Genomic DNA, 15,189 nt, shown 5'->3' on the forward strand with positions numbered 1-15,189 from the left:
CTTCCCCCTCTTTACCTCCCCCAGATTTTCCCACTTCAATTCCTTGAAACACAAACCCAGAGAGATTAAGAGTCTTTCCCCCTCTCCCAGAGGCTATGGAGATTCAAACCTAGTCAATCTAACACAAAGAGATTTCCCCCTCCCTTCGTTCCTTAGCCTTAACCAGAGAAAAACTCAAACAGGTTTTAAAAAGAAAGCTTTATATAAAAAAGAAAGAAAAAAGACATAAAATATTCTCTGTATCAAGGTGACAATAATACAGGATCAATTGCTTAAAAGAAAAATGAATAAACAGTCTTATTCAAAAAGAGATACAATTTAAACATTCCAGCCACTACACACATGTAAATACAAAAAAACAACAACAACAACAGTCTATTGTTTTTCTACCTTTGCACTCACAACTTTGAAACTGAAGATTAGAAGCTTGAAGATAGAAAAATCCTTCTCATAGCTGAGAGCCAGACAAAAGACACAGACCCAAACATTCCCTCCCTGAGCTTTGAAAAATCCGGTTTCCTGATTGGTCCTCTGGTCAGGTGTTTGGTTCCCTTTGTTAACCCTTTACAGGTGAAAGAAACTTTAACCCTTAGCTATCTGTTTATGACAGTCATGTTCCCCTTACCCCTGTCTGTGCCCCCACTTGGAACCACAGTCGGGAACAGGACTGTGGCTCGGGGGGGACGACATATGGATGGGGAAAGGGACCAAGGCTGGGACCGCAGCTGGGGGTGGGTCTGGGGCCAGGAGTGGGGCCGCGGAAAGAGCTGCTGTCAGGGCACTCCCTCCCTGCCACTCCCCCCCATTGGGGCTGGCCTGGGCCCCTCCAAAGGTTCCTCTATGTCCCCCTAGGGGGTGCGTGCCCCACAGTTTGGGGACCTCTGGTTTAGATTGTAAGTTCTGTATGGATGAGCACAACAGGGACCTGATTTTGGCTGGGGCACCTAGGTGCCTCTGGAATGCAAATAAATAATATTAGCTCTCCCCCACCAAAGGCACTGGAACTATATCAGACCGGAGTCAAACCGGTTTCCAGTTATGGCCCAAAAGTGGATTTGAATTAGGAATGCAGCTGTGCAAAGCACATGCAGCTATTGGCTCGCCTCGGCTCACTCCATCTCACAAGTCCCTGTAAAATTCTCAATGTCCACGGTGGCACGAAGGGTTGGCCCCCTGGAACTGCTGTGGTAGGTGTAATGCTTTCCAGACTCACCATTTCTCCCCTCCGGTCTCGTGCTGCAGGACTTTGTAACCGAACTGAGCCTCCGGTGGCCCCTGGAAGATCTGGGGTCTCTTGACATCAATGTTGAATGACCTGCATAGCCCTAAAGAGACACAAAGCAGAGTGTTAGTCTAACCCAGAGACCCCCAAGGTTGGGGGAGGTGCAAAGCTGTAGGGGAGGAGTAGGAGGACAGAGACAAAACTCTCAACCATTCTCCAGAATCTCAGCTTTCATTTAAAACAAGAGTCAAGTCTCCAGATGTTACAGCTGCAAAGAAAAGCTTAAAAATATGACCCAAATAGTAAGTTAGCTGGAAACTTCATTTTGTGTGGCACTGAAACCACTGGCCAATTCGGCGAATAGCTTCGGCCGAAAAAGAAACCCAACACAAAAATTTCAGGCACATTTTGTTCTGAAAGGTCGTTCAGAATTGACATTGAAACTGTTTCATGCAGCCCAAATGGAACATTTTCTCTCTTTTTTTTTTTGTTTAGCTGGGGCGGGGGGGAATGGAAAAAATCAGTTTCAGTTGAAACGAACCGCCTGTTGTGGGGGATTTTTCAGTTTGGTGGCCGAAGCTGAAGCTGCATCACTTACACTTGGGTCATACTCTTTAGGTTTTAATCAATGAGTTGCCCTTTTTGCCTTTCAAAACAGGGCCAGTAGGAGCAGAATCAAGCCAACACTTAAAAAAAAAACCTCCCTCTGTGTACATCTTTCATGGACTTAAGCGAACTCCAGAAAATTCAGACTAGTGTGTTACTTTTAACATCCCTGATCAAAGCCCCATTGCGGCAGGCACTCCACAAGAGAAAAAACGTGTGTTAATCCTAGGGTAGACAGGACAGTGGGAGTTTTAACATGTGTTACTATCGATTACCTGGACCAGGGTCCAACTGCATCAGAATTTTAACTTGGTAAAACCACATCTTTTTTCTCAGCAAAGATCAAGCTGTAGTAAAACTGCCCCTCTCCCAAATTAATTACAGTCTAAGTAGTTGAAACAAAAAGATGTGAGGGGAAACTGAGGCCCAGAGAGGCAGAGAGCCAGATCCTCAAAGGTAACTCCACTGGGAGTTAGATGCCTTAATAACTTTGAGGATCTGGGCCAAAGTCACTTGCCCAAGGTTGGTGTCTCAAATTATATGATTCAAAACAAATCCATCAGGTGATGCAGGACTTGGGGCAAGGAGTTTAGAGCCTGGGTATGCAGGAGATCAGACTGGATGATCGCAATGAACCTTGCGGGCCTTGGAATCTGCAAATCTCTGTATCATGAGCTGCTAGGGGAATGGAAATATTTGTGCAGCCTGCAACCAGGTGCTAAAACAACCCCCCCACCCACCCCGGCAGTCCAAGCTCTCAATGAGACTTTCAGACTCTTCCCAGATTGGGTTCTTTCAGGTTACCGGCCGCAGGGAGGACAGGCAAACCGCAGCCAGCAGCACACCTGGCCTGGGTTGAGTTTGTGCAGCTGATTCCCCCTGGCCACAGGAAATGTCATCGCCCCATCATGTGGTGGATTTTGTTAGCCGGCTGCCCCTAGAACTCACTGCCGGCACTTGCATTTTGACTCCCCACTGGAGTCACAGATTCCAAGGCCAGAGGGGATAACTGCAATCATCTAGCCTGCCCCCTGTGTAACACTGGCCATGGGCTATCCAACCGCCTTGGGCTGCAGGACCCACAGGCCCATGCTGCCCTGTAACGGTCAGCGTAGCTACACCTGGAGCTTTTAGGACAAAGTGTCAGGGGAGTGAGATACATGGGTGTTTTACACACCATCCCATGGAAGTATTAGCCTTAGGATGCAGATAGGGAAACTGAGGCACAGAGGGGTGGGGGAAGTGACTTATTCAAAGCTGACAGAGGAGCTGGGGCCTTGGGGGGGGAGGCGGAGTAGCCAGCACCAGGATGTGAACCTGCGACCTCTTGGCCTAGAGGCACAAGAGATAAAGACCCACCTCTGCTAGCTGAAGGCTGTTGCGCCTTTGGGCTGAGCCCTAGACGGAGACAGAGCAGCACTGCAGAAGGGTGGGTGAGCGAAGCCGGGTCAGGCATTGCGTGAGCGTGGATTGGAGGTAGAGAGACAGGCTGCTGGGAGCAGTGCCGGTAATTCAATAGCATAGTCAGTATGGCCATCTCCGGAAACCCTTTGCCTGAGAAAGCCTGATGCTACGTCTGCACTGCAGCTAGCAGCCCCTGGGCCTGGGTAGACAGCCGCGTGCTAGCTCTGTTCAGACTTGTGCGCTAGGGGCTGGCCACCCGAGTGCAGATCCAGGAAGTCGCATGGGCTTGTACCAGGGCGGCTAGCCCAGGGTGCCGCAAGATCTTGAGCAGCTAGATCTTGAGCCCCTTCATATGTGGGCTGGGTGGCATGGTGTCTGATACCGTGTAGACATACCCAGAGAGAACAGGAGGGTGTCCGTCTGTGTCCATGGAATCCCCTTTCTACTATTCACACTAGGCCAGGTCAACAAAAATATAAACCCAGCTGTTTTCCATTGCAAAAAGCGGTTTCGGCAAAAATCAAAATATTTCCTGGGAACGTGCTCATTTCGCAATGGGAAGAAGTCAAAAATCCATCAAAATGACGCTATCCAGCTGAAATGTTTTGATTTCTGTTCATGTTTAAAATATCATTCAGATTTTATCTTTCACATTATGGAGAACAAACGTCAAAGCAAAAAGTGGCTGTGCTACTGAAGCAAAACATTGGAAGGGTCCCAAATCAAAATTTCAGCATTTTCGTTTCGCAGCACATTTTGGATTTTCATTTCATTGGGAACAACCACCACCACATTTCTGCATCTCAAGGAACAGAAATTTGGGTTCCCAACCAGCTCTTATAACCCCCCGTCCTGTATCTTCTCGGGTCCAAGAAGCAAACTTTGTTCCCAAGTTGGTGCTAGGAGGTGCCGTGCTGCTGGCCTCCTTGCAAGATGGATGTTCTGGTTCTTTTAGTGTCCCCAGCAGCCCGGAGCACATTTTAGAAACAGGGGATGAGCCCTAGTGAGCTGGGCTTCTCCCAAAGTGATAATTTAGTACCATCTCCTTAAAAACACCTCGTAGTCCTGGAGCTGCTCCCTGTGCCTGCTGATCTCACTGATACCTTGCATCACACCCCAATCCCAAAGCACTTTAGGTTCACAATTAACCCTCAGGCTTGCGTAGGGAAGAATCCATCCTGCCTTCCTGCAGCTGCATGGTGAAGGGAAGAAACGCGCCCAGTGGTACAGAATCCCAACTCACAGCCTCTTCCTCTGATCCCCCAGCCCATGATCCCCCCGCCTCCCAGAACTGGGGCCTAGAACCCAGAAGCCCTTGAGTCCACTGCACGGCTAGACCATTTCAGCGAAGCACCTTAAAACCAAATCCAGGTGCAAGAGGAAATGAAACTGACCATGAACCTTCAGGTGAAAGTGACTGAATTTATTGCACCAGCCAAAGGCCTAAACAGGAGCAGTGAAAGCATTGAGCGGAGGTCCGAGCGAAACCCAGGGAGGGCGCATTATTTTGAAATATACAGGGTCTGATTTCCAAGTACAGCCAAGCACTGGCAATGTAGGGGTCCTCCCGAGGTGTGGGGAAGTTAACTTGTAATTGACACTTGTTTTTAAGGATGCTTTACACTGTCCTTCGTGGAACTATAAAATCAAGCCCTTGATGCGGCCAATCTTAAGAGCGTCTGATGCATTTCGTGCATGGGTGTCAGTGAGGATCGAGACTGGAGGAGTTGTCCTGAAATTATACTTTCCAAGCTGAGATCATAACAACCTCCCAGCGACAGGCTCCAGCTTGGCAGGACAGAGCGGGGCAGTGTTATTTCCTGCCTCTCTGAGGATATGTAAGGAGAGGGCGGAGGCTGTGCCCCTTGCACAGTGACTCCTCTGTCTCGGGAGCCGACCATGCCCCAGATTCGCAGCAAACCTCAGGAAGAAAACAGCCTAGCAATTACGCAGGGTGTAGTTTGAAAATAGAGCGCCTTCGCCCCAGAATGGATCACACGCACACTCTGCAAATTCCTTGCGTGGCTGGCTAGCTAATTACCAGCAGCACCGAGAAGCCAGCTTCGGAAATTAGCCCGCACGGGTATTTTAGGAAACTCAAATTAAAGAGAGAAAAAATTCTCGTTGTCTCGAAATATTTTGAGAATTGCACCAGCCCAGAGCCAAGAGCATTATTTGTCCCAGCCTGGACCTGCCAGTTAACCTCATATGTTATTGCTGTCTTTAAAACTGTCGTACAGTTAGATCCCGAAGGCAGCATCATGATTGTCCAGTCTGACCTCTTGTGTAAATCAGGCCAGAGAAGCTCACCCAGGGACTCTTGCACTGAGCAATGGTTCTCAACCTTTTTTGGGCTCAGGACCCATTTGTAAATGGTTATGGCCCATCGCAACCCAGCAAATAGCATGAAGGTGGAATAGGGGTTAGCACCTGGCTGGTATTTGATCGGCCTGGTTGGGTTTTTTTTATGGATTTGCCAGTTGCCAGAAAAATAATTTAATCTGCTGGGGGGGGGGGGGGTTATATGGGTCTGAAGATTTGCATTATTATCACAATACACGGGTACATCTACTGTTAAAAGTTTCTGTGTCCAGCTAAAGATGCTGCAGTGTTCCCACTTCCCCAGTTTAAGCACGAAAATGATGTTATCAGTCTTATCTATATGTAGAGTGACCAGACAGCAAGTGTGAAAAAGCAGAACGGAGGGATGGGGGGGTAATAGGACTCTATATAAGACAAAGTCCCAAATGTTGGGACCATCCCTATAAAATCGGGACATCTGGGTCACCCTATCCATACATTACCTGCGTGTGTAGCTACATGCAGCTGTGAAAGTCTTTAGCAGAGGGGGAGGCAGCAGGGAAAAGCTCCAGCAGCTCCCTGAAGCAGGAAAAGGCTCTAGCCCACTGCACAGGAGGCGCTGGTTGGGTGTGTAGAGAGTCTACACTGTTATCTGTACTCATGCTAGAGGAGCATGCAGTGTGTGTACCCTACACGCCCCCATCAATGTAGACATCAGAAAGAGGCAGTCCCTGTTGAAAGGTTAAAGTAGCGCCAGCGAAAAAATTAGGCAGAACAGTTTTCCATTGAAAAATGCAGTTTCATTGAAACCGAAGTGTTTCATGTTGACATGCTGATTTCAACTCACTTTGTTAATGGGAAAGGTTGAAACATTTAGCCTGGATTCATTTTATTTAGTAAAATGATATTTAAAATATTAATTTGAGATGTATTAGGCATACAGAGCATACAAAATATTAATATGTTATAAATGTCTAAACAGAGTGTTTCAATATTAGCCAAATTAGATGTTTTGATGGTCCTAAAGTGAAATTTTCTGGATTTTTCAGTCATTTTTGGTATGAATTGGAACTATTTTTTCCCCCAAAATGTCAGTGGGGTGTAACTGGCCAAGGTGCAGTGCAACAGGGAACGTGGCCACACAGCCACAAGAATTGTCAGCCTAAGTTTCTTAGAAGTAGCATCCTGCATCAGGGCTGTCTGAGTCTCCAGTACTTCTCAGGGGACATGTGAACAGACCTGATCTGTTGCCACATGGTGTTCACCCTGAAACCTAGTGATGCCCATTTTAAAGTGTGGCCGAAATTGGCCGCACTGAGAGTTAGACCTGGGTTTTAGTCCCAGCTCTGTCACCGGCTCCCAGGGATACTTTGGCCAAATTCCTGCCTTTCTGTGCCTCAGTTTACCCACCTACAAGATGAAGACACCTATTTTTGCACAGCATTTTGAGAGTTACGAGTGGAAAAGGCTACTGCAATGGTGCCAAGTAGTGTCTCTTCTGATTAAAACAACGAGGAGTCCTTGTGGCACCTTAGAGACTAGCAAATTTATTTGGGCATAAGCTTTCGTGGGCTAAAACCAACTTCATTAGATGCATCTGATGAAGTGGGCCAAACAAATTTTTAGTCTCTAAGGTGCCACAAGGACTCCTCATTGTTTTTGCTGATACAAACTAACATGGCTACCACTCTGAAACCTGTCTTCTGGTTAAGTCTCCTTCTTAACTATTTCCCTGCCAATTATTTCAGCAAAAGCATGACAGCTATTCAGGCACTGTAGGTGGAGCTTGGAATCATGGGTGGAGCTTAGCAAGAATACCACTTCTTCCTTCCCTCCTCTACTCAAGCTCCCCTCCTCCATATACACACACACACCACGGAAGGGGAGTTTATATGTAAATTAAATGCACTAGCCTGGAACCAATTAGACATGTAGAGAAAAGAGGAACTCCTCGCTATTCCCCTGGATGGAAGAGACCCTCCAACTATATGTTAAATACAGTATTGTCAGCCACAAGCATTCCAAAATCCCCCCAAATCATGAGATTGGAACAAAAACCTTACGGTTTTTAAACCACTAAATTAAGTTCAAGCATCTCTGCTTGGAACATTGCCAAATTCTGCTGTTTTATCACGAGTTCCAAGACATTGTCACGTTTTCCCCAGAAAACGCCAGCTGCTGGAGTCATATGAGAATCTTATTAAAAAAGTACGTTTCTAGTAAGTTATAAAGAAAAACTCAGAAATGTGACCTCGGTCTCAGAAACCAGAAGACACAATTAGATTTACAAAAAAATAAAATAAAAAAAAAACCCACAGGATTTTTTGAAGTCAGTCATGATTTTTGGGGGGCCTGACTCAGGATTTTTGAATGCTTGGGATTGCGGTCTGCCATGAGGTTTGTGAGCCTTTATGACTGAACTCGGGTCAGACTTTTCTTTGCAAGCATGAAGGCCAGAAACCATTAAAAAAAAAGAAAAAGCAAAAGCTGTGATTTTCACTTAATCACGTGACTCCAGAAGCTGCGGCTTTCAGAAACAGAAACACCAAATACAGCAAGACTGCCCTTCTTGTGCCTCAGTTTCCCCCTCTATAAGCACAAGCTCAAGGTACATTTTAGACTGGATTCCACCTGGAGAGAAGAAAAGGTGTAGAGGACAAAGAAGGACCTATTGTAGAAAAAGGATGCTACCGTCATGGAGACATCTCACAGCAGAGTTACATCACTCTGGACAGACAGCGGTGGGGAAAAGTGCGCCACTTCTAGACATAGGAGAGTCTAAATTTAAATCTCTATAGAAGAGAGATACTTACATCTTCAACAAAATTATGAGCTGGCTCTGCCATGAGCAAGTGGCAGGCTTAGGGGCTGTAAGGAAGCCTGAGAAAATCTCCCTGATTTGCCAAAATATTTCCCTCTTTGAGAAAAAATATCCTCTGGGAATTTCTCAACCACCATAGCTAATGCCTGCCAATCCCCTGGAGCGGGACGGGGAGGGCATGATGGGACGAGTCAAAGCAGTTCCAGATGTGCAGTGATTTATGCCATTGCTTGCCGGGGGGCAGGAGGGAAAAAGGCCAACCTGCTGCTCAGAGATGAGTAGAGCTGGTGGGACATTCCCCCTCCCCCCACCCGAGAAAAAAAAATCCAGATGCAAAGCTGTTTTTCATCAAAATTTTTAAAAGAGCCACTGAAACATTTGACTGAGTTTTGATTTTCCAACGCCACCTCCCAATTGTTTCAGCTTCTGCCTTTGCTTTTTCCTCCAAAAACCTCACTACAAAACACCAAAGTTGTTCCTGGGGAAATTCTGATTAAAGAAAAAAAAGTAAAATAAAAGTTTCATCCACGTTTCCATACAAAACCATTGCATTTTCCAGCTGGTTTTCCCCGAGCTTTGTCTGCCCAGCTCAGAGCAACGAAGATGTCCCAGTGCTTAGAGGCTGCAGCTGACTGCAGAGTCTCGACTTGAGTAGACATACCCGAGCTAGCGTGGATCTCGCTAGCTCTGGTACCACCAGTAGGAAAGCCGTGTTTTTAGCACAGGCCAGCCTGAGTGATCACCCTGGGATCCAGGCAGTCTGTCTGGTCCATGCACCCATAATTTCATTGCTATGGGGACCTTAGCTAGCCTGATTAAAGCCAGCTGGGTCCAAGCACCCCATGGCTGCAGTGCAGAAATACACTGCCAAGGGGATGAGAGAGGTCAGTCGGCTTCATGGAAAGTGTTTTCCTCTGAATAGAAGCTGCCATGCTCTGATCTGATCCCGGAAGGTTGAGAGGCTATTTGGAGCAATGAGTTTGGGTTGGTCCATTAGGAACCAGCCATGAAGTTCACACCTAAAGCTCCCGAGTGTCGGGAACGGCATTTGGGCCCAGTCTCCAGGTTTTGAATCTGGGAGAGGAAGGTTCACACTGCCAAGCTCCTCTGGAATTGCTAAGTTTGGGGCCCATGTGATGCTCCCCTGCAGTCTAACCAGGCTCGGGGGCCTGGGCTGGCCTAAAAAGGCTGGGATTTTCCGAAAAAGGCCAGCCTCACCTGATCTCAAGAGCTTCTACAGCTTGGTAGGGAGCCCCAAGGATCCCAGAGGAAGGGCAAGCTGCTCCCCTATTCCTCACCTCTGCTCTCCCCTGCTAAAACCCTGTGCAGATTCCTGCAGAGTCTCTTGGAGCACAGGAGCTGGCAGACAGGATCAGACCCAAGGTCCATCTGCTCCAGTGTCCTGCCACTGACAGTCACCAACTGCTTCAGAGGAAGGTGTAAGAACCCCACAGAAGGCAGATGTGGGCTAATCTGATCTCAGCAGGAGATGGGCTGAAGCCCAGAAGCGTGAGATTTAAAATCTCTTCCAAACATGAGTTAGCATCAGTCACAGCAACTATTCTTGTTATCCCTATAAGTGTCCAATCCCTTTTTGAATCTTGTGACGTCCTTATCCTTGACAGCACCCAGTGACAATGAGTTCCACAGTCTAATCACACCTTTTATGGGTTTGAATTTGCTACCTTTCATTTCCAGTGAATGTCCATTCATGCTACAAGACAGGAAGAACAGAATCTAGTGAAGCTAGCTCAGGAACTTTGATTTGTTAATTGAGAGACTTATACCCCCACTTATCCATCTTTTTTTTAAGGTAACCATCCCAATCTTTCCAATTTCTTAATAGGAGAGGTTTTGCAGATCCGAAGAAGAGGTCTGTGTAGCTCAAAAGCTTCTCTCTTTCACCCACAGAAGTTCGTCCAATACAAGATATTACCTCGCCCACCTTATCTCCTTATTAACTTTGTCATCTGCAAGGTTTTCCTCCTCATGTCTCACCACCCTTTTCCAGATGAGCCAATATATTTAACGCTGGACCTCAAATGGAGCCATGAGGTGCTGCCTTGTTAACTTTTTGCCACGATTACAATTCGCCATTTATTCCTAATCTGTTTCTTGTCTTCCAGCCAGTTTTTGATCCATGAAAAATTTCCATCTTATCCCATGACGACTTAGTTTCTTGAGTAACTTCTTGTCAAAGGCATTTGGAGTTATGCCACCCTGTTCTCCTTTATCCACTTGACCGTGACATTTAAAAAAGTCTAATAGATTAGAGACACACGGTTTTCCTTTGTGTGCTAACCTGATCGTCTCGTGCTCTTCCAGGTTTTATTCTACGTAACTGTGCCAAACAATTTCCTAGGTACAGATGTGTATCTTACTGGTCTGTAATTCCCTGGATCTCCGCTAGAGCCTCCTTTCAATACAGGTAAAACATTTGCTACCCTTCAAATCTCCAGTATAGCAGCTGTTTTTAAAAGATGGCGTATTTCTCGCCAGCAGCTCAGCCATTGCACATTTGAGCTCCTTCCGTACTCAGACAGAGACCATCCGAGCCCAGGACTCATTGCTTCCTGAAGTTAGCAGTTCGTTCCAGCACTTCCGTCTCAGATGGAACTGGTGCAAAGGGTCCTGGAGGCACATTTGAAGAGCAGCTATCAGTGGCAGAACGGGAGGGTGGCAGGGCTGGGAGCTTCTGGCATAGCTGCTCCGGTAAGAGTGTATCCCGTGGTTAGAGCAAGGAGCCTGGACTCCTGGGTTCCAATCCCAGATCGGGCACTGCAATTTGGTGGCATGTTGGACAAGTTGCTACCCCTCTCCCTGCTCCACTTGCCCTGTCCGATTCCCCAAGGCAGAGCCTGGCCGCAGATGTGGGGACAAACAGCTCACAACAGATCATCCTCCAGTGCCAGTGGGCTACGTGCCAGCCCTGCGCCCACCGACCCGCAGCCCTTCAGGGCTTCACTGACTTGGGCTTCAGTGTGGCGGAGCCCAGAACAGCTGGGCTTTGGGCCAAGGAGCAGTTGTGTGTGCAGCGTGTGCGGGGGATGCTTGATGGATGTTTGGTTTGGAATATGATCCTCTCCACCTCCTTCACTTTGCAGCATTGGGGTGAGGGGGAAGGTTCAGCAGACAGCTGCCCGCCGCCTTCCCCCAGTGGCACAGTGAGGCCAGCTGCAGAAGCGAGTATTGTGCCCATTTCACCAGGTAATGAAAATCACAGGACTTGTCCAGGACTGCAGGGGGAACTGCTCCTAGGAAGCGTCTTCTGTCCTCAGCCCAGGGGATAAGGAACCTGATCGCTACACCTGGGCAGGATCAGTCAGATGGATGTTGGGACAAGAGCCACGAATCATACGGCCCAGCCCCACCAGGGCGCTTCCACACCCAGCTCCTGGCCCTGGTGCCGAGCAGGCTGCTCTGGCAGTGGGTAGCAGCTGAAGGATGCACTGAGTGCCCTTGGGTTGCCTACCCCTCCCTTGCCACCACCTGGGCCAGTGCCTGGGGGACCGGGGCTCCACTCTCGCTAGTGGTGATGAGCACGGTACCCACGTACAGCAGTGAGGCCCTCAAAGCACCTCCCTCAGCCTGGGACGGGGGAGGAAATGACTCAGCAAGGGTCACGTGGCGACTCAGTGGAAAAGCTAGGAAAAGACCTCAGGAGTCCCGCGTCCCATCAGCTCCGACCACTAGACCCCACTCCCTTCCCGAGCCCACCGCAGAACCCAGCCTGCTCACCTCCCACGTCTGCCCCCTGCTCACCATTGGGCCTCGCTCCCCATCCCAAGCCGGGACAGAACTCGGGAGTCCTACATCCCAGCCCCGTGCTTCACTCCTCAGTCCTCCGACTTGCTGACTCTCAGATGCGCCTGGGGGGGAGACGCAGCCTGTGGGGAGGATGTGGCTCTGTCCGATTCCAGCTGAACCCAGGAATCCGAGAGCATCTGCTGAAGTTTTGAGCCGGTTCTTTAATCCCTGACACTTCGCTCATGCTGGAAATACACCAACTCCCTCTGCCAAACGCCAGCTCCCCCAGGGTCTAGCCACATGCTCCCCCCTGGCCACCTCCTGCCCCCCCCCCCAGTGACAGCAGGCTCCAGCCAGTGCTGGGAGTGCAGCCCCCGGTAGAGTCTTCATGGCACGCACACGGGGTCTGCACATTGCAAAGCCAGCTGGGCCTGCGTTTCTGTGACACACTTTTCCTCTGCAACTCCCTGGTCTGACTCTGCACGGCCCGGGGAATGCAGCAGTGGCACCCTCTCCCCTCCCGCAGACCATGTGCAGCCTCCAGAAAGCAGAGTAATCAATGCTTAGCCCAGGAAAGAGAGATGGGCCCGTGGTTAAGACACAAGGCTGGGGCTCTGGAGAGCTGGTTCTGCCACCGAGTCCCTGTGTGATGGGGGGCAGCTCGCTCCATGTCAGGGCCTCAGTTTCCCTCTTCTATAGGAGTGGGGGGATGCCTCCTCCCCCTGACCTTTCTAGACTGTAAGTTTCCAGGGGTCAGAGACTGTCTATGGATTTGCACCCAGTATGATGGAATCCGCGTCCCAGCTGAGTGTCTGGTTGCAGCAATAAGACAAAGACCCCAGCGGCCGCGCTCACCCTCCCCCAGAACCTGGGGGTGCAGGCTCTCACCCATGCACAAACTGGCTACATCCCTGTCCTTGCTCGGGAGCGGGAGGTAAGATTTACAAGAAGAACCACCTCATATTGTTTTGTGCCCCGTGTCCTGGGTTCAGCTCTGGGCGTGGCTTGCCGGACAACGCGGCAGAACGATTTCGCTGTGGCCAATCAGAGGCGTGGAGTCAGGATGGTTCTACAAAACCCAGGTGCAAAGCTGCAGGTTCCTGAGCGCTGTCCTTACACCCATGTACAGACCCAGAGCCCCAGTCCTTCTCAGGCCCCGAGCACACGAGCACTTTGGGGGAAGTGAAGGCACCAGCTCAGTTCTTTTCACACTGCAGTAGCCCCCGCGGTGGCACCAACTGGTTTTTGGACCCAGTTGTGCTAGACACTAGAGAAACCCAGAGCAAGATGGTCCCTTCCCCAGAGGGCTTTCTACCACTGGTGACGATAGGACAGTGGCGCGTTAGCCACCAGGTAGTGCATGGACCTGCTCTGAGAAGAGTCAGGCAGGGTACTTAACCCCTGAATCCCCTTCTATTCTACCGCTGCCACCAGTGCTACCTGCTGTGAAGTTACACCAGAAAGCGCAACAGTGAGAAGTTTTCCAGGAGAGAGGCTGGTGTCAACACCCCCCTGACAAGACCATTATGTACAGCAAAGCTTCGTTCTAGATAAAGTACTCATTGTTTTCCATCTCACCTGGTCCCCCCATACCATGGATCTAATCAGGCATCCACATACACGTAGCAATATCGGAAGGGCGGCGGGAGGGGGGCTCAATCCCTGACACCCATTTGCAACCCCCCCCCAGCTGAGACTGCAGAGGGAGCACATCAGTACGCAGAGGGACCATCCACTTTCTACTTTCTTTCTACTTCATGTCAACCAGGGTTCATTAGAAGCAGGCGCACTGGAGCGGTGGCACGTTTGCTCGGTGGGTTTATACAGACCAGCAATCAACGGTCTATTGATGACAAGAATCGCTCACCCGGCGCCAATTTCCCATTCCCCCAGGTTGTCCACCCGACAAGGCAGAATCTCTCTCCCACTCAATGGCTTCTGCATTTGAAGTATTTTATGCACCCCAGCAGAGCCCGTGCTATTCTCCAGTGGCACTCGGAGAGCCACGTTATCCCTTACCCACAAAAACCCGGCACTTTCCTCCAGCCCGCCAGCAATGCACCAGAAAAACTAGAGCAACGTTTGCATTCCAACCCACTGTTAACTCCTCAGAGCCCACGGTCTGGGCAGCTGTGACGTCCCAGCCTGGGCAGGGCACAAGGCAAGGGCTCTACGGGTTAATTTTGCCTGCAGCACTTTTTAATAAAGTGGGTGCTGAGTAGGAGGGGAAACTGCCAAAGACACAATGGGTGTTCTGTGGGCAGTTAGACTGCCCGCTGGATGCCCACCGGTGACTTGGAAAATATCTCCTGCTGAAGTAAGACTCAATTCAGTCCTGGATTTCACAGTCCTGCTGGGTTCTGTTTTTCCTTCCCTTTTTATATAAAGAAATTAAGAACCAGCTTCTTTACCTCTAAGCAGCAGCAGAATGCAGAGGACACAGAGACGGCGGGCCGGCTCCATCGCCCCGTTAGAGTCCAGCTGGAGAGTTTGTTCCAGGAGTGCGGAGAGCCAGACTGGGCATAATGAGAGCGTATGTGAGCGCTGCTCGCTCCCGCTGCCTCAAAGGTTACTCTGTCTTCTGCTGCTTTATTACTCGCCACTCATATTTTTTCCTCCTTCATCTCTCAGACATTTCAATTGGCTGCTAAAAATAAATAGCAGGGTAGGGATTTTTTTATTTTTTTTTAAAAAGCCAAAACAGCAGAAACAATGAAGGAGCGGGGTGTGGGGGGAGAGGCAGGAGGGAATAGCAAACTAGGAACCACCCAGGCAACAGATGCAGGGAGCTAGCTGGGGAAAGCGAGAGTCTGTAGCACGGCTTTTTGAGGCACGCTTTTCACACAGCCTGTTCTGAGTGTTTGCACAAAGAAGGAGTGGAAAGGGTGCAAAGATGCTCCCCCTTGACCCTGCCCTGGATTTTTACCCAGCCCCCGCCCCCCCCCGCCACATATTTGTGCAAAAATACAGGGTTGGATGAGTCAAATAATCCTGTACATTTGCACTTTTTTTGTACACTCTTCCAAACATATGGGACCTCTTACGAGTCCATTCCTGTCTGTTTGTCCTCAGGGCCAGGACGGAGCGT

At 49.4% G+C, this 15,189-nt stretch overlaps 1 protein-coding gene across 1 annotated transcript in view; it reads right to left on the reverse strand.

Annotated features, from left to right (window-relative positions):
• The window catches only part of ITGA10 (integrin subunit alpha 10), a 50,232-nt gene extending 35,616 nt beyond the window's left edge, over positions 1-14,616 (reverse strand). The window contains exons 1-2 of the mRNA XM_075071076.1: positions 14,513-14,616; positions 1,214-1,325 (exon numbers count right to left, since the gene is read on the reverse strand). Of these exons, the coding sequence (XP_074927177.1) occupies positions 1,214-1,325; positions 14,513-14,564 (164 nt within the window). The 5' untranslated portion in view covers positions 14,565-14,616. The remainder of the gene's footprint in view (positions 1-1,213; positions 1,326-14,512) is intronic.
• Positions 14,617-15,189: the final 573 nt, after the last annotated feature.

This window comes from Chelonoidis abingdonii, chromosome 11, assembly GCF_003597395.2.
Source record: "Chelonoidis abingdonii isolate Lonesome George chromosome 11, CheloAbing_2.0, whole genome shotgun sequence".
Classification (NCBI taxonomy): domain Eukaryota; kingdom Metazoa; phylum Chordata; order Testudines; family Testudinidae; genus Chelonoidis; species Chelonoidis abingdonii.